At 44.4% G+C, this 19,936-nt stretch overlaps 1 protein-coding gene and 1 long non-coding RNA gene across 2 annotated transcripts in view; one reads left to right on the top strand and one right to left on the bottom strand.

Moving 5' to 3' along the window:
• Positions 1 to 9,413: 9,413 nt before the first annotated feature.
• RBPMS (RNA binding protein, mRNA processing factor) overlaps positions 9,414 to 19,936 on the top strand; it is a gene marked incomplete at its 5' end in the record, with an annotated part of 74,867 nt that continues 64,344 nt past the window's right edge. The window contains 2 exon segments of the mRNA XM_083719809.1: positions 9,414 to 9,538; positions 9,540 to 9,663. Coding sequence (XP_083575935.1) covers positions 9,414 to 9,538; positions 9,540 to 9,663 — 249 coding nt within the window.
• LOC310835254 overlaps positions 9,545 to 19,936 on the bottom strand; it is a 35,708-nt gene continuing 25,316 nt past the window's right edge. The window contains exon 3 of the long non-coding RNA XR_014559457.1: positions 9,545 to 9,667. This is a non-coding gene — a long non-coding RNA (uncharacterized lncRNA). The remainder of the gene's footprint in view (positions 9,668 to 19,936) is intronic.

Genomic DNA, 19,936 nt, shown 5'->3' with positions numbered 1-19,936 from the left:
TAAATAATAAATTATTATTATTATTATTATTATTATTACTTATACTCTAAGGTGCTACTGGAAGGAATTTTTTTATTTTGCTTATACAGTATTTTATCTTATTGAAACCTATATACCTCTTGATTGAAATAAAACCTCTAAACCTCAAAAAAGATTCCACCTAAACATTAGGAGGAACTTCCTGAGAGCTGTTCGACAGTGGAATTTGCTGCCAAAGAGTGTGGTGGAGTCTCCTTCTTTGGAGGTCTTTAAGCAGAGGCTTGACAACCATATGTCAGGAGTGCTCTGATGGTGTTTCCTGCTTGGCAGGGGGTTGGACTCGAAGGCCCTTGTGGTCTCTTCCAACTCTATGATTCTATGATTCTATGATCTTCAGAAGAAGAAAAGGCTAAGGGGTATAACCTACACAAATCTGGAAGTGAGTCCCTAAAACCAGAGGTTTTCAACCTTTTTGAGTCCATGGCTCCCTTAACCAACTACATTCTTTCTGCAGCACCCTGTGGGGCTCAGGAGCCCAGTTATGTCACCCCTTGCCTGCAGAGCAGGCAGCCTCTTACCCCTTTTTTGAACACCCTTCCTTGTGGAGTGTTCCCTCAGCCTCCTCTCCCCTCTCCTTGGGAGTCCTTTGGTCAGCAGCTTCCATCCCTGGTCTCTGCGCTGCCCACCCCGCCCCCAAAAGAGGCGTTTCCCAGAGGCACCATTCGCCTGTGGAGCTTGTAGCCAGGGCTGCTGCAATAAATAGCTGTGTGAGCCTTTGGGAGGCAGAGATGGGAGAGGGCATCAGAGGATGGAGGGAAGGAAAGAGGGACAGAGGCCAGTGTTGCCCGCAGGCCGCGGACCTCCTGACTATCGGCACCCCAGGGTCTTGACATCTGAGCAGTCCAGGACCTCCATACTGCCCAGACTTGCACCCTAGAGAGGTCACTTTGTTGCTGCTAATGCAGCAAAAACAATGCAGGAGGCAGCGGTTACGAGTTACTGTTCTCTGCAGCCACGGCAGGCGCTGTGATTCTTTAGCAGTTTCACTTCACCTCCAGAGTCACACCCCGTTTTCTTTTGAGACGGACAGATGGCAACAGCAGAAATCCCAGAGCAACTGTTAGTTGGAGCAGGAATGGTTTCTAGCAAAGTGAGAGGAAGTGGCAGTTCTTTATCTGTCCAATAGCTAAGGCTAAGCTGTTCTGCTCTTTGTGGCCCTTGTTCCTGCCACTGACGAAGGGGGAAAGAGTTCCTGTCTCCTGTACTTCCAGGAGACCATATAACACCGGTCTTGAAAGACCTACATTGGCTCCCAGTACGTTTCCGAGCACAATTCAAAGTGTTGGTGCTGACCTTTAAAGCCCTAAACGGCCTCGGTCCAGTATATCTGAAGGAGCGTCTCCACCCCCATCATTCAGCTCGGACACTGAGGTCCAGCACCGAGGGCCTTCTGGCGGTTCCCTCACTGTGAGAAGCCAAGTTACAGGGAACCAGGCAGAGGGCCTTCTTGGTAGTGGCACCCGCCCTGTGGAATGCCCTCCCACCAGATGTCAAAGAGAACAACAACTACCAGACTTTTAGAAGACATTTGAAGGCAGCCCTGTTTAGGAAAGCTTTTAATGTTTGATGTATTACAGTATTTTAATTTTTTTTGGGGGGGGGGGAAGCCGTCCAGAGTGGCTAGGGAAGCCCAGCCAGATGGGCGGGGTATAAATAATAAATTATTATTATTATTATTATTATTATTATTATTATTATTATTACTTATACTCTAAGGTGCTACTGGAAGGAATTTTTTTATTTTGCTTATACAGTATTTTATCTTATTGAAACCTATATACCTCTTGATTGAAATAAAACCTCTAAACAGTTTACAAGAACAATTAAAAAATGCCAATAAAGAAATTTTTAAACAATTTAAAATATTATAAAATAATTAAAATTAAGCCTAAAAGAAGTCATCGACATCTACCTGTCTAGATAGGCTTGCCTTCACAGAAATGTGTTAAGCAGACAACGAGAAGAGTGCAGAGATGTCTGCATGATGTTAATAGGCAGGAAACTCCAAAGTATATATAGGTGCTGCCATACTAAAAGGTTGATTTCTCACAATTGTGGAACAAGTGTTTTGTGGCACCTGCTATACTGCCAATTCTGCATATCAAAGCAGTTGAGTGGGCATGTATTGAAGAAGGCAATTACACAATTATATGTTAATTCTCCCTTATTAAAATTAATAAACAAAAGCAACAAAATGCAAATAAAAAGTGATGGGAACATCATTTTTAAGTTTTGCCAGCAGGCGATAGGTATATTTATAGTGACATGGGTGCTGGCCAATCTGTGCTACTCAGATCCACCATTAGTTACAAACTTGCAGAATTAATTTTGTGCAATCTGATCCTGGAGGGGGAAAATGCCTGTATGGACTCAACAAACAGAAATCCCATGCAGACCAGTTCCACTGCTCTGCAAATGTTACATCTTATGTAGGATAGGCTCTCTGGAGCGCTTCAACAGTATAATCATACTGAACAGAAGTTTGGCCTGCTTTATGTTTAACTCCACATCCGCTCCCTCCTTCATCCTAAGTCTGAATTTTTATTAAAACCAACAAACCGTGGTGTCCAATGGGACGGATACGGCAGAAGGCAAGGAAACCAGAATAGGCAGAAGCAGAGGCAGAATCATGCCCTAAGTGGCTGTAACTCATAAGGCAGGCAGGTAGGGGCTGTCTAGGACAGGCTGAGGTTGGTGGGGCAGTGCCCCATTTGCACCAGCCCCCACTGATAAAAAGAAAACCCTTTCAAAACTTAGAAGCCTTTCTAGCTTCTCCATCACAGCTTGTCTGAATGCACTTGCTAGACAGCTAAAGTAGCTAGAAACCTGAAATTAGACTGCTTGTTCAAGAGCCCATCCATCATCACCAACTCATAGACACATAAGAAGACTGAAGATCCCCTTTCATGTGATAATCCTTCGCAAAAAAAACACAAAAAATCCACAGAGACATTGCCAGAAGAGGCTGACTCACAGAATTTGTTGTTGTTGTTGTTGCTGTTGCTGCTGTTATATTTTTAAATATCCCACCTTTTCCTCAGACTGGGACTCACAAGGAAGCTTACAGATAAAAATACAAAAAACACAGATAAAAGTAGTGAAAGCTAAAAACATAGAAAATATGATAATTTAAAAGGAATTATCTTTTTTATTTTTTTGCGTTTGCTAGTTTTAATTCTACAGTGATACCTCAGGTTAAGTACTTAATTCGTTCGGAGGTCCGTACTTAACCTGAAACTATTCTTAACCTGAAGCACCTCTTTAGCTAATGGGGCCGCTGCGCCACCGGAGCACGATTTGTGTTCTCATCCTGAAGCAAAGTTCTTAACCTGAAGCACTATTTCTGGGTTAGCGGAGTCTGTAACCTGACGCATATGTAACCTGAAGCGTATGTAACCTGAGGTACCACTGTATTAGCATTAAAACTATGTATCTTCTAATTCTATTAAAAATACAGGCGGCAGCAGCAACAACAAAAATATCACAGCACCAGCCCTTTCCTTAAAAACAGTCAGTTCCTAAAGACCTAAAGAATCAGTCTAACTTTCCCAAGAAGAGAGTTCCAAAGTCCATTTTCATATGTCTTGGGAGGCCAACTACAGTTATACCAACTGAGTAGCATTAACACCTCAAAAGGCTCTTGTTTCTTCCACAGCCACATTCCTTGGAGTCAACCAGAGATCTGCAAGGCTCACTTTCCGCTTGCTGTTTTGCTTCTGGCCCATATCACTGCATTTCAGCTCCCAACTCAGGTTCTTTCCTTCTGACAATCTCTAAGTTCAGGGAGATGCCCCACCCATTTTTCATCTGGCACAGAGCTCCCTTTCCTTTGTTCTCTTAATGCCCCATCACCCAGGCGATCACCTCATTGGGCTTATGTTTTACCATTTGCTGGAACCAGGGGTTAGAAGGAACACTCCCTCCCCCCCACAAATTCATAAATATATGAAGTCCCACCATGCTGTCAACTTTTATTGAGTTTTCTTTTAAAATATCTGTGGTTTCACATATTTTCTAAGTTTCAACCTTAATACAGTGGTACCTCGGGTTACATATGCTTCAGGTTACAGACGCCGCTAACCCAGAAATAGTGCTTCAGGTTAAGAACTTTGCTTCAGGATAAGAACAGAAATTGGGCTCCGGCAGCACAGCAGCAGCAGGAGGCCCCATTAGCTAAAGTGGTGCTTCAGGTTAAGAACAGTTTCTGGTTAAGAACGGACCTCCGGAACGAATTAAGTACTTAACCCGAGGTACCACTGTCACAGTATGTTGCTCTCAGTACAGCTGTGATTTCGGGGAGACCTGGACGGTGATCCTACTCCAACAGCTATCTGGGAGAGAGAAGGAAAGTAGATTGCAAGGAGATTTGTTCTGACAGAGCCTGGGAAGGATCCCAGCTCTTTTAAGGTAAATACCATAACTTACTGGACAAGTGTTTGGCGATTATATAAATACTGGCAAAAGTCAAGCAAAGCTAAAAAGAGACGCTGCCTTACAGCTGCTAAGGAAAACTCCAAGTCGTTTTCTTGTTCTTGACTGCCATATATGGGCTATTCCATGACATTTCTGTAATGCTTTGCAGTGTGGCACATCTCATCCCTGAAGAGAAATTTGTGTGCAGGTTGACAGGGTTAGCAGGTTAGCAGTTTCTCCTAAAGAAAAGTAGAATCAGATGCCTTCCTCCCCCCTTCATGCTGTCTGGCACCTTGTCCCTTTATGCACGGTGCTCCAAGGATAGCCAGAAAAATAGGAACAGCAGGCCCATAAAGCCATCAAGCACAAACTGATAGACAGATGACTCCATCATTCTTAGTGTTTCAGGGGACAGGGAGCAAACAGACACCGCCCACTTCCACCTTATTCTGGAAAAAAATCACTCTCCCTGTGTGTTGTGCACTGACAGTGTTCTTGAGGTAAAAGGCTCTTCCCAATACATAATCCCAATACGTTCAAAGATTGCTGCCCTCTTCTAATTATGAACAAATTGGTTCTCTCTCTCTCTCTCTCTCTCTCTCTCCATCTTCACTTGGTTTTGGGGGGTTTGATGAGTCACAGTTTTTGTTGATTTGGAAATATTTTGGTTTTTATGATGTTGGCATTTTTCAGCAGCTTAATGTGTTTTTGTGGGTTTTGTTCTGTTGCATGTACAAGTTCATTGATGTACAGTGGTACCTCGGGTTACATACGCTTCAGGTTACAGACTCCGCTAACCCAGAAATAGTGCTTCAGGTTAAGAACTTTGCTTCAGGATGAGAACAGAAATCGTGCTCTGGCGGCGCAGCAGCAGCTGGAGGCCCCATTAGCTAAAGTGGTACTTCAGGTTAAGAACAGTTTCGGGTTAAGTACAGACCTCCGGAACGAATTACGGTAAGTACTTAACCTTAGGTACCACTGTAAACTGTTTTGAAATTTTATTCTCCGGGGGGGGGGGGAATGGGACCTAAGTTAAAAAAAGAAAGAAAAACAAACCAGCATATTTAGGGAAGGATGGGTGGTAGCGGTGGGCAAACTGTCTTTCAGCAAAATTCATCTGCCAGAAGTGGCCTAAGCGACAAAGACATTATTAAGTTCTCTAAAGAAACCCAGGGTTCCCTGGAACACAGATTGGAAACCACACCGTATAGGACAGAGGTTGATAACCTGTGGCACTAGGTTGCATGAGGCTTTCGGCCTAATGTCAAAAGCCTTTTTGCAGGCTGTTTAGTTAAGACCTCTGGCAATCTGTTCCTCCCCTGGCTGTCTGATGGGTAAGGGCAGAGAAGGGGTTGCAGAAAGAGAGAGAAAAGACGGTGGCAGAAAGAACAAATTATGCCCTCCTTTCACTGTGGCCATTGGCAGAGTAAAAGCTGCACATCCTGGGTCTAAGGTACCAAATATTCCTAATTGATAGTCCAGTGGTACCTCAGGTTACGTACGCTTCAGGTTACATACGCTTTAGGTTACAGAGTCCGCTAATCCAGAAATATTGCCTCAGGTTAAGAACTTTGCTTCAAGATGAGAACAGAAATCGTGCTCCGGCGGCACGGCAGCAGCAGGAGGCCCCATTAGCTAAAGTGGTGCTTCAGGTTAAGAACTATTTCAGGTTAAGAACGGACCTCTGGAACGAATTAAGTACAGTGGTACCTCAGGTTAAGAACTTAATTCGTTGTGGAGGTCTGTTCTTAACCTGAAACTGTTCTTAACCTGAGGTACCGCCTTAGCTAATGGGGCCTCCCACTGCAGCCGCAAGATTTCCGTTCTCATTCTGAAGCAAAGTTCTTAACCCAAGGTACTATTTCTGGGTTAGCAGAGTCTGTAACCTGAAGCGTATGTAACCCGAGGTACCACTGTACTTAACCTGAGGTACCACTGTACTAGAAAATGAAGCATAGTGCTGATAGGTACTGTGTTACCTCTAGTATCCAAGAGCCACTCATTTGTAAAAACAGACACGATGCTGTCTTCTTACATGGTCGGCCTCGTAATGCCTGGCAGAAACAGTCTGTGGTGTGTTATTTGCTTAGTGTGTCTCCCTGCTCCTGCTATATTACATTACCACAACTAGGATCACCTCCCCCCCCCCCCCGACCTCCTGCTCCGAAACAGAGTCTAAACACCAAGCTGGATGTGATGCAAAAGTTCCGTGACTGGAATGCCCACATTGTTTTTCCTTTCTGAAAAGTCTGCCATAAAGGACCCTTATCTGAAATATGTACAAAGCACAGGACGGCAGGCCTCTAAGATTCCCCTCCTCTGCATAATTTCCTTGCGTCTCTCCCCACCCTCAAACCACGCAGTGCTATTTTGCCCTTACTGAGAAAACTTGTGTTGCCCATATTTATTTTTCAAATAAGGGGGAAAAAGAACAGCTTGGGGTTTCAGTGGGGAAACAGTATGGAAGGAAAGGTTAAGAACTCTCCTCACAGCATAAGCCCAGGTCTGGATTGTGCCCTTCCCCTCGGCTGCGTTTTGCAAAAGAAAAAAAAAAAGGAAATTCCTTTTATATCACTTCTAGTTTGACCCTAAAATATATTATTTTAGCACTCTTTTGGGTCCATAATGTCAAAATATTGTGGGGCATGTATGTGTGTTTGAAATTAACATAGATATTCTAGTGATTTTCTGGGATGTGGTTCTTTCAACTACTGTCATAAAAATAAAAGTCAAAGTCAAAGAATATGAAGACGCAGCCTCCTTCACACACTAAATCAACAGATTGAAACGGCTTCAAAGGAGCCACTTGTGTGGTGTGTTGTACTGTCAGCAGTGAGCTGTGCCTTTAGAAATGTTAGAACCATTATAAATCCTTTCTGATCTTCAGACTTATTTTTAGTGACATGAGGCAGGTATCATGTTGATCAGCCTCAGCGTGCAGCCTTCCTAGATCTAATGACTTTTGGATTTGATGCAAACTGGTGGGCTGATTTATTTATCTGTGCTTGTAATGATAATTAATAGGGAACATCATCTGCGTAAGAAGAACCTGCTGGATCAGGCCAATGGCCCATCAAGTCCAGCACCCTGTTTTCACAGTGGCCACCCAGATGCCTGTGGGAAATGTACAAGCAGGATCCATGCACAAGAGCCCTCGCCCCTCTGGCAGTTTCCAGGGACTGATTGTTGCTGTTGTTTAGTTGTTTAGTCGTGTCCGACTCTTCGTGACCCCATGGACCAGAGCACGCCAGGCACTTCTGTCTTCCACTGCCTCCCGCAGTTTGGTCAGACTCATGCTGGTAGCTTCGAGAACACTGTCCAACCATTTCGTCCTCTGTCGTCCCCTTCTCCTTGTGCCCTCCATCTTTCCCAGCATCAGGGTCTTTTCCAGGGAGTCTTCTCTTCTCATGAGGTGGCCAAAGTCTTGGAGCCTCAGCTTCAGGATCTGTCCTTCCAGTGAGCACTCAGGGCTGATTTCCTTCATAATCTCCATCTCCATCTCCAGGTTTGATCTTCTTGCAGTCCATGGGACTCTCACCACCATAATTCAAAAGCATCCATTCTTCGGCGATCAGCCTTCTTTATGGTCCAGCTCTCCCTTCCATACATCACTATTGGGAAAACCATGGCTTTAACTATACGTGGCTGGTAGCCATCAATAGCATTTTTCTCCATGAATTCGTGTAATACTCTTATAAGTCATCCATCACTGCCTCCTGTGGAAGAAACTTCCATAGTTTTAACAATGTGCTGCGTGAAGTACTTTAATTTTATCTGTCCCAAATCTTCCAAAATTCACCTTCTACAAGTTTCAGTGTTTTGAGGGTGAAAACCATTTTCTATCCACTTTCAACCTCACATGCATGATTTTTTAAACTTCTATCTTGTCAACTCTCACTTGCTTTTTCTATAAACCAGGAAGCCCCAAAGGCGGTCGCCTTTTCTCATGGGGGGGGGGGGTTTGCTCCACCCCATTCATCATTTTGGCTGCCCTTTTCCCAAGTGTACAAATAACCTTTTGGAGGTGACGCAAACAGAACTGTATTCAGTACAGTGGTACCTCGGGTTACAGACGCTTCAGGTCATGCGATTTCGGGTTGCGCACTGCGCCAAACCTGGAAATACTGGAACGGGTTACTTCTGGGTTTCGCTGCTCGCGCATGCGCAGAAACACTAAATCACGTTTTGCGCATGCGCAGAAGCGCCAAATCGCAACCCGCATGTGCGCTGACGCAGCGCGGCAGGTTGCGAATGTGCCTCCCGCACGGATCACAATCGCAATTTGAGGTTCCACTGTATCCCAACTGTGGCCCCCTCAAACATTTTATGGGGGGTGGTGGTTTGCAGGGATCTCGACCCCAAGGAGTTGGCTTCTTCCAACTGTCTGACTTCACCCCCCCAAAGGCGCACGCTCTTCCATTGTCGCCAGAGACAGACGGACGCCAACAACCTGGGTTCGAGCCCCACTAGGGGCGAAAGATTCCTGCGTCGCAGGGGGCTGGACTAGATGCCCCTCGTGGGTCCCCCTTCAAGTCGACGGCGAAGCAAGTTCACACGACCAGTTGTCATTTGCCCTTGGGTTTGGGACTCATCACCCTGCGAAGCTCCTCCTTCCCCAAGCCTCGACGCCTTGCTTTCTGACCCGCCTCTCCTCACGTGCTGGGGCCGGAGGGTTGCTGAGGGGGCTTCCTCTCCTCTCCCTCGCCATTAGTCGACACCCCCAACACCCCCCTCCTCCTCCTCCGCCGCTCCCTCCCACGTCGTCCCAGGGAGTGGGCGCCAGGCGCGCGAGCCACCTTCCCCGCCAACCAGAGCCCGGCGCGCAGGCAGGCGAGGAGCTCGCGGCTCTTCCCCTCACGACTTCCTTGCACGGAAAAGAAGCCGCCGCGCGCCGCCGCCGCCTCTTTCCCGCCCCTCACGCGTCTCGCTCGGGGTCTCTCTCGCCGTCCGGGAAGCCCTGCATGCTGCTGAAGCAGCTGCCGCTGCCGGTGGCCAGGGCGAGAGCCCCGCTGCTTCTTCGCCTCGCCTTGGCGCGCTCGCCTGCCCCGCAGCAGCAACACCTCAGCCCAGACGCGCCGCGGACGGGAGAGGCGAGGAGGAGGAGGAGGCGGCGGCGGGCCAGGGCGCTCCGGACCGGCGGAGGGAACCATGAACAGCGCCAAAGGCGAGCAGGAGCACAGCCCCGCCGAGCCGAACCTGCAGGAGGAAGAGGTACCTGCCGGAGGGGAGGCGGACGGGCCAAAGGCGCTGCCTCCCGGGCTTTCGCTTCGGAGCGCAGGGGCGGCGTGCGCCATGGGCTTGTCCGGGGAGCCCTGGAAAAAGTTTGGGGGGAAGGGGGGAGCGCTTCCAAGTAGGGCAGCCGTAGAGCTTTTCGGACACCCCCCCATCCCTGCCACCCAACCACTAGCGCGTCCCTTAAAACGCATTGACACCGAAGCTGTTCGCTCCGTCCGCTTTGGAGAGGTTGCGCAACGCTTGGAAAACGAAAGGCGCGCCGAAGGTTCTCCGAAGCAACTAAGTTTGACCTTAGTTTGAACGGTGAAAATGGGATGGTTGGGGGGGGGAACATGGGAGGCGAACACTGTGTTTTCTCCTTCCTTTTCTCTCTCGTGGTCGTGCGCTTTCTCCCTGTAACCGAGTCGCCCCCCGACTCCCCACATTAAAAGCAGAGTACTCCTTTAAAAAAAAAAAAAGCAAGCCAGGCGCTCTGATTAATAGATAACGTATCGAGCGCATTCTTTCCCGATGAGTTAAGATGCAGAGAACTTGCACTTGGGCAAATCTTAATTCAGAGCCACCTTGGGGAAAGGTCGTAGTCAAAAAAAAAGCAAAGCGTGGCAAAACACGCAAATGAAGTTGGCGATGCGGTTTGGCAATATCGGTAAATGGTTTAACTCAGTAATAAAGCAGTGCGAGTGGTTTCCATCGTTCGAGATTGTTGTACTGTATTGTGTTGCCCGTTTATGGTTCAACCCTATATGCTTACTCAGAAGCAAGCCCATACTGTTCAGTGGAAAACACTCCTAGGTAGGGTTGCCTATCTCATATGATTGTATATCTCATAACATAAGTAATTTCCTTGAAATACTTGTGAGTTCTTGTAAGTTTGAGGTACTAAGCCATGCTTTATGTCTTAACCACCACATCCCACTTATACACTCAATTTAAACCTCCCTGTGTGAGTTTTGAATATTACAACCTTAGAATGGGATAGGTAGCCTGTGAATTTATAACGTCTACAGCATTTCTGTTCACAGTCTTTTTTGCAGGGTGATAAACAGTCAAAACTCAGTGTAGTAGGACCTTAGGCATTTTGTTGGAGGAAACTTTGCTTTTCCTTGAAGTAGACTAATCCACAAAACCTTAGTGCTGGGATGATATTGTTAGTCTTTAAGGTGCCATAAGACTCTTCGGTGCTGTTGTTGTTTTGCTACACAGCTCTGAAATAAAGAAAGATGGTTACTCTTGAGCAGGGGTCAGCAAACCTTTTCATCAGGGGTCCACTCTCCCTCAAACCTTGTGGAGGGCCGGACTATATTTTTGGGGGGTGGGTGGGGAGAATGAATTCCTATGCCCCACAAATAACCCAGAGATGCATTTTAAATAAAAGGACACATTCTACTAATGTAAAAACATGCTGATTCCCGGACCATCCGTGGGCTGGATTTAGAAGGCGATTGGGCCAGATCCTACCCATGCTCTTGAGGCTGGGAACCTGTTTGGGAAATAATTAAGGCAGTAAACTACCCAGATTAACTCTTCAAGCCTATTATGAAGTGCTGCTGATTCACAGATCCTAGAAGGATGAATGGTGGTTGCATGGAACAAAACACATTTTCTTAAAAGAAAAACATTTCCTTGTATCAAGTATTCATTCTGCCTATCTGTGGGAATTACCGTATATTTATAGGAACACGAATATGTAGGTTTCTTCATCTATTACTATATATAGGCTTCTAAGCACCAGTTCAGTTTGTTTTAACGTGGTAACTTGCCCATATAGGTAAGAATGAAAATTCTAATGTTTGCATTGTTTTTCAGGTTGCCGCCAAGTACTGACCAGATAGTGCTTGCGATCAGCAACATAAACCGCTATGAAATATGTATATGTATGAACATTAGTTACTATACTGATTAATTAATTTTAGGCATGGTTTGAACAAACTTTGAAAATTTTGTATTAGTAGAAGTTCCCTTTTGGGAACTCCTGCAATGTGCTTAAATTTGGCATAAGCTTGCCTTGTATAGCAGCCGTGATATTTGTTACAGTAATGGGGTTGGTGGTTGAGACTCTTCATTGCCCTATCCCCTTAGTTGAAGGAAGAATTTTTTATGATTTAATAATCTTGTTAGCGGCGAAATCTGGTGGTGGCTCGGAAAACATTTATGGTGCAACCTGTTGTCCTGTGATGATGTGCAACGAGGTATTGTAACAATGCATTCATACACGGCTTTGATGCTGTGTGTGTCCTTTTGGCTTCTGGTGTCAGCCTTGGGACGTGCTTGGCTCCTGAAGTCCCAATGGAGAGCATTTTCAGTGGGTTTGGGGGGAAAGAAGTTATTGGTGCTGCACTACCTAAGTATTTTCCTGGTCCCTATCATTTCACCATTGGCAGCAAATAAGTAATGAATGGGAAGCTAAGGATGGAAGGAGAACATGGGAGTCCAGAGGCACTTCTGTTGCTTCACCTATCACCTGTCTGCCATTTGTTTGGTGGTATTAGTTTTCTAAGGACCTTCTAATAGTGTTGGGCATGGGCAGAGGATTACATTAACTTCTGACCCTATTCCAACCTTACAGTTTATGGTTCGTTTATATAAACGTGACTTAAATCTTGGCAACCTCACATCTCCTAGAGATCTGTGCTACCATAGATAAACCATTTGGAGGTAGTGCTGACATCAGTGCCACTTTACAGCAGAAGCCTCAAACAAAGAACAAGTCCCTATCTCAAAGAGCTTTCAGCCTAAAGTTTGATGGCAACTGTGCAGCAGCTTAGCAGTGCTTCTGAAACAGATAACTGTTCAGTGTACTGTATCAGTCATGGGTTTTATACTTCAGTGTTTTAAATTCACTTGTACTTAACTTTGTATGTAGAGAAATAGCATTCTGATGTCAGACTGTGGTAAATGGGCAGTGTGGGAAAAGGAAGTGGGTGAAAGCGAAAATCGGACGTAGCGCTGATGAAGGACCATATTTCCATTAATTATCTCATCCTTCACTTGTACACACCAGCTTGTTTCATTCATATGTTTGCATTCTTCCATCATCCCACAGTTTCTACGCAATAAGGTGCACACATTTGCTACCATTAATTTATTGATATATATTTTATGCAGAGTTTAGTTCGTTTATTTCCTGAGGTTGGATTGCTGCTTTCACTAAATACAGGGAATGGAAGTGGAGGACCAAAGTACATGTTACATGGGAGGTCTGTGATTGGATATCCCATTTTATTTTTCTTTACTTAGAAACTTACAGGGTGCATGTGTTCCTAGTGTGATCCGGGAAATGGTACTGGTAGTATTTAATGCTTTCTTAGTACCATTTTGTCAATGTAAACCCCATCGCTCAAACTATTAGCCAAATTGTGGGGGAAGACCATTTGTGACTTCCTTTTCCCCTCATAGGGTAATAGCATCTCTGTGTGGTTAAATTGAAGGGTTAAACACATCTTCCCTAGTGGTTCCCAACCTTTTTTTTTTGGGCTATGCCCCATCTAAGCATCTCTAAAATCCTGATCCCCCCCATGACATATAATTCTTATTACTCAAAAAGTGAACTCCTATTCACGTGGAGGAAGCCTAAAAGGCCATTAATTTGGTCTACACAAGCTTCCAAATCCGCCCTCTAAAAATCAAATTGCACCCCTGTGGGGCGTGTGCCCCACGTCGGGAACCACTGCCCTGGAGCTATTGCCCTGATCAAATGAAGAACCCTCCTCAATAAGGAGCGGCTGCTTTGAAGTAAACAAAAAGTTTAGCAAATCTTCCTCATCTCTTCTAAAAATGCTCTGAGGTGCATTTCCCCCCCAAGGACAACTCAGTAAGTTCATGGTTAAGATGTGAGCCCAGGTTTCGAACTCCAGATCCTACCTCTCTTTGCCGAGCCAAATGTCCCTCATAACCTGCAGCATCGCTTAACAAATTGAGGAACCTTCAGGGCTGTAGTTGGTGTTATGTACTGAAGTTCTCACCCTGGGCCAGCAGGGGGATATTGTAGATAGTTTTCACTCAGGTCCGCATATGCAAATAAGGAATTGAAAGTGACGTTCAGTGATTGGATAGTTACAGAAAGTTGTTACTGTTGCCATGTAGTTGAGCTCTATATAAGCAGGCTGGCTGAACCCTTCAATTCAGTTCAGTTCAGTTCTGGCCTGTGAATAAACAAGAGCTGTCTGAAGAACCGCTGTGTCGTCTGATATGTTCACCCACAACTTAACAGTTGGCACCTGTCTTGTTCATGTCTTGAAGTTAGGCTGATAAACTGTGTGTAGAGTTGCCAGAACAGACATGCAATCAGAACAGTGCATGTTGAGGAGAGAATAGGGGATTGGCGCCGTAAGAACCTTTCATCAAAACTTACGATTTAAAATAGAGCAGAAGGCTGAGACCTGTAGTTATTCTAGCAGCTGAAAAAGAGACTAGTCATTTCTAATAAGTGTTCTAAGAAAGGGAGAAATTGCGATGTTTTCTAACCACTGTGTAGTATATAGTTGGTGCCTGAAACATCACTGTTAAGGACTGTTTCTCACGTCGGTGCAAACGGAACTCCCTTCTGATGGAAGGACCAGGTCTTGTTGTGATGATATCTAGGTATGCTGAGCCAATACAATAGTAATTTACCACCTAGTATGGTCTTTTTGTTTATCAAAAACGAGTTACCCTCTGAATTACTGGTATAGGTTTTTACTGCTGTGCGGTTGTCTGCCAGATGGTAAGTCTGCATGGTGAGTTGGTTGTTGCTGGATATAGAGCAAAAATGACAGTGGCATTCCCCTGAGCTGGGTGGCAAACGTTCAAGTATATTCTTCTTCAGGTATTGCTAATCTTCCGTATCTTTTCTTGGTGGCATATCAGTTTTTGTTATTTCCAAGTTCTGTTGCTGTTTGAAGTGACTTTACCTTTCTGAGCTGCAATTTAGAAGATTTTTGTGTGTCAGTGCCTGTGCTTAAGCCCCCCCCCCAGATATCAGTCTCGGTGTGTCTGAAGTTGTAATTTTAGCAAGTGTAGATATGAGTGTCATAGGACAGATCTTTACTATACATTGTAAGCCCATCCAGTACACATAGTGCTTAGAATTGTAGATCTGGGGGGTGGGGGACTACAGTTCCCAGGATTATTTGGGGGGTGGAGTCATGTGCCTTAAATGTGCATTTGATGTGCTTTAAAAATATTGTGTGCTCATATTTCATCTTACTATTTATATTGTTTCATAAACAGTGGTAGTTTTCAGTATTTGATTTGGCTTTGAAAAACTCTGCTATGGAGATAGTTTACACATAGGCATGAGCAATCTAATTGAATCCAAATTGTGAATGCAGTTGTACCTTGATACTCGAACAGCTTGGGTCCCGAACAAATCGGCTTCCGAATGCTACAAACCCGGAAGTGATGTTCCAGTTTGCGAACATTTTTCGGAAGCTGAATGTCCGACACGGCTTCTACGGCTTATGGCTCCTGCAGCCAATCGGAAGCTGTGCCTTGGTTTCCGAATGGTTTTGGGAGTCGAATGGACTCCCAGAATGGATTAAGTTTGAGAACCAAGGTACCGCTGTAATGTACTATTACACAGTGCGGTAAGGAACCTAGCTATGGAGACCCATATTATGCATATCTTTTTGGCTGGATCAGAAAGCTTTGGCATGAAGTGAGTGCACATTTCAGACAGCTAGTCTAGGTCAATGTAGGATTTGCATTCTGGACCTTCACATTCTCTGTAGGTCTTGTTGACTTTTTTTTTCAAAGTAGGCAATCCACTTTTTTAAAAAAGTCAACGACCTACAGAGTTCCAGATGTGGATTTCATAGCAAGCTAAAATGGTGATGATAATGCGACCATCCTATCTCTGCTGTGTTAATTAACACCTGTGCATGGGACGTGAAACCGTTGTCTTGAATCAAGCTTAAACAAAAAGAATCAAACCTCTTGATAAGTTCTGGATGATTTGTGTTTATCACCAATTAATGCTGTTGTGAAAGGTCACGGTATTTACCTTCTGTATTTACAGTATATTACGTAGAATTATTGCAAGCTGTACTATTCACATTTCATAGCTGTTTGACCTCCCTGTTTTTCTGTTTATACCTCTGTAATATATGCATGCATGTATGTATGTATGTATGTATATATGTATGTATACACTCTCTCCCCTGGGCCATAGGAGGATAATCCTTCATGCATCAGATGAAATAAACTCTGTTCATGAGAGCTTGTTCCCAGACTCTTCCTCCCCTTTTAGATGCCTTTTTCTTCTTTTCAGCTCATTGCTCAACAACAGTATCTTTGTGAACATACATTTCCATATTTATTTAACTGCTGTAGTTATTAAATTTTTTTTACAGTCTTCCATTCATCTATTCACATACCAGATGGGATACAAAACATAAATTAAAAAACACACAACAATAAAAACCCACCATTCAAAGTACACAAAAGCAGTTAAAAGCAACAGGTCAGGTTAAACAGCCATTAAAATGCCTGGGCAAATAATTGAGTTTAAACCTGGTGCTAGAATGATGTCAGCACTAATTGCACCTGTGAGTGAAGGGCATTCCACATTCCCGGTGCCATCACCAAAAAGGCTGTATTCCTCACCATGGGCTCACCCGCAGCATTCAAATGCAGAGAAAAGCCTTTTAAGACATCATAGTTACAGTCAGCTTAGCATAAGGGAAAGGTGTTCCTTTGGGTATTTTCATCCCAAGCCATTTCGGGCTTTAGATGCAGGTGCCAGCACTTTGAATTGGATTTGGAAGAGAATAGAATCAGTGGGATAAGATTCCACCCAGCTGCACCATTTGAACACTTCCAGGTGGTCTTCAGTGGCAGCCCCATGTACAGTGCATTGCAGCAATTCTCTTGGGAGGTTACTAGAATGTGGGTCACTGTGAACAAACTGTTCACTGTCAAGGAGCAACTGCAGCTGGCAAAGCAGCCGGCTCTGGGAAAAAGCACTCTGTGCCACTAAGGCCACCTGTGTTAATGGTGACAATGCTGGATCCAGGAATACCTGCACACAGTGTACCTTTTCCTTTAAGGTGAGTACAACCCTATCTGGAAAAAGCTGCCTGCCTGACTCCACAGACATGAGAACCACTTACTCCTACTCGTGATTCATTGTCAGTTTATTGGCTTTCATCCAGCCCATCACCAAATACAAACCCTAGTTCAGAAACCGCATAGCTTCACTTGACTAAGGTGACAGATGGAAATAGAGTTAGGTTCCATCTGCATCATTAGTGGTCTTGTTCAAGGCTCCAGAAGCCTTGCTTCTGGCAAGGGACACATTTCCCCCTTTTCCTACTCTCCTGAAATCTTCCACAACTGCGCTGCTTGGTGCTAAACAGCTCAGGATTGGTGCTGGCTCACAGCCCCTGAATCCGAGCGCTTTATTTTTGAACAGTAGGGCAGGACTTCCCAAACTGTGGTGGCTTCACACAGGTGGCTTGCAGCATGTCTGTGAAGAACACTTACCATTTGACTTCTGTGGATTTCAAACTGCAGTACAGTAAAATACATACAATGTAAGAAATCAAGGAAGCAATAAAAATGCGATTGAAAGTCACACAGCTTCTAGCACAGCACATTATAATCGCTGTAGCAGGCTCAAGAATCATTAAGTGGTCTAAGACCATCAGCAATTTTCAGTAGCAGGAGAAGTTTAGTATGGGGAAGAGAGGAGGTTTTTTTTTAATTTTGGTGCACACCATTCCGCTGACTCTTAATGTTCAACTTCAAGGATACTGTTATAGAAGGATTAAGGGGCCTTTTTGACTCCATAGGCCAAATCCTTATCAGGGTCTGCCTTGTGGGCCAAATTTGACAGGTGTGTGTGTGGGGAGGGATGATCCTGCTTAGTGTTGGGTTTGGTTGTGTGAGAGAACTCTCACATTCACCTGGACCAAGCAAATTCACTTTCCCTTCACATCAGCTGAGGCCCTGTGTACCTGAAGGAGCGTCTCCACCCACATTGTTCAGCCCTGACACGGAGGTCCAGTTCCGAGGGCCTTCTGGCACTTTGCTCACTGTGAGAAATAAAGTTACAGAGAACCAGGAAAAGGGCCTTCTTGGTAGTTGTGCCCGCCCTGCGGAACACATTTCCATCAGATGCCATCATTCCCTATAACAGTGCCTATCAACTTGGAAACAAAATGGAACATCTCCGAAACCAGATAATGGTTTCTACTCCATTGAGGGATCTGCTGTTGAGTGCTAGATAGGTGATATTTTAAATAAAAAAATCCAGTCATCTCAGAATCTTACCTGCTTTGGTTTTGGGACATTGAAATAAGATGTTATAATTCATTGGAATGACTGCTGGGTTTGAAAGTTAAGAGTCGATAATAATAATAATAATAATAATAATAATAATAATAATATGCAAAGCAGGGGGATGGGTTGAGTTATGTTCTGTTACAGGGGCTGTTACAAAGATGAAGGGAGCAGGCAACATTATATCAACTTACTGGTCATCTGTTTAACTGAGGTATATGTTTGTGTTATGGTGCCTGTACAATTTTGAAACTATATGTATATAAATCAGTTCATTTCTTCAATGGTGGTTACGCGTAAACGTGACCTGCATGATTCCTATATTCTCAAAGCTGAGAAATATGTATGGAAAGTCATCCATCTGAGTTTGAACACTAAAAACAACAACAACCTCTTATAACTTCAGCATAGGCCTGTAAAATTGCTGCAGGCCTCTGGCAAGTTATAAGCCTCTCTGAATGGGAGAAAGTTTGATAAGTCAGACAAGTATCAGTCCTCGCTACCCCATCAATTAACATGCCCAAAATTGCCAACGTAGATCAGGCGTGGGCAATTTGGGGAAGTGTTTTCTTTTTTTCAAAGCCTAGAAATATTGTATGCTGCTTCTTTTTTTGCAGTGTTGCACCAATCTGAAATATGTTCCAGATATGGATTATAGGGCACAAGGATGGTAAAAGGAGGGAAAATTGCATTCCTACTCCACCAGACTTAATTGTTCATTTAAAGCATGGTTGTTGGCATTGTGGATTTTAGTGGTTTTTTCCCTCGTAGTAGTATGTCTGGAGGTCAGTAGTGTTATTATTTTTTGTAAGACCTTTAGCTGAGATAAATATTGGTTGAGCCCACTTTTTGGTAAGGGAAATAGCATGGAGATCTTTGGAGTTAAGACTTTCAGACCCAAAATGCTTCACTTTAGTGATGTTTTCATGATTCTGTATATGACTGTTGGGAAGCAAGCCCTACTGTGTTCAGCGGACTTTTACAGTGGTACCTTAGGTTTACATATGCTTCAGGTTACATACGCTTCAGGTTACAGACTCCGCTAATCCAGAAATAGTGCTTCAGGTTAAGAACTTTGCTTCAGGATAAGAACAGAAATCGGGCTCCGGTGGCGCGACAGCAGCAGGAGGCCCCATTAGCTAAAGGGGTGCTTCAGGTTAAGAACAGTTTCAGGTTAAGAACGGACCTCCGGAACGAATTAAGTACTTAACCCGAGGTACCACTGTACTCCCGAGGAAGTGACAATATGACAAACTGCAGAACGGCTTATCTGAGCTGCTCAGGGAGCAGGAGAGAGGCATTTTCATGATGGCACCATGGTTAAGATGGGCTGCTGTGACATGTGAATGAGGCAGCTTCGTATGTACATTTGAATTGGCTATGAGGGGTGTCATTGTACCTCCACGTAAAGTGAAGTGGCTGCCTTGGGTTTCAGGTCTTGGATACTCTTACAGAGAAGACAGGGTGGAAAATTGACGCACCTGTCTCGTGAGATATGCTCCTCAAGGCACATTGAAATGAATGGGAGCAGCTCAAAATCTAGCAAGAATGCTATTCGCTGCAAGATATAGCTTGGTGTGTCTATGCAGTGCTGAAAGCTCCAGCTTAAAAGACCCAACAGACTGCTTTATTTTTTATTACATAATAGAGCTATAATTTTAAAATATGGTTCTTAATGACTTTTTGGTTTTGGCAGAGCTACGGATCTGAATGTTCAGAGCTAGGAAGTAATAGAAGCATGTCAGTGACTTAAAACTCCGTAAGAATCTTCTGCTTGTGGAACCAATAAATCATACAGAAACGTGTGTTTTATTGCAATGGTAATGTGTTAATCCTGTGACTGGATTTTTAATGACAGATCTAGGGTTGCCATGCATCCGGAATTTCCTGGTCATAGCTGGGATTTGGCCATAAGAAACAATGTCTGGATTTTCACTTTTTGAAATATGGCAACCCTAGACAAATTGGTGAATTCTAGGTCTTTAAGAGA

This window comes from Podarcis gaigeae (assembly GCF_964106915.1).
Source record: "Podarcis gaigeae genome assembly, chromosome: 17".
In the NCBI taxonomy this organism is placed as follows: domain Eukaryota; kingdom Metazoa; phylum Chordata; class Lepidosauria; order Squamata; family Lacertidae; genus Podarcis; species Podarcis gaigeae.
The sequence above is the reverse complement of the archived record's forward strand: the minus strand, read 5'-3'. Positions and strand labels throughout refer to the sequence as shown.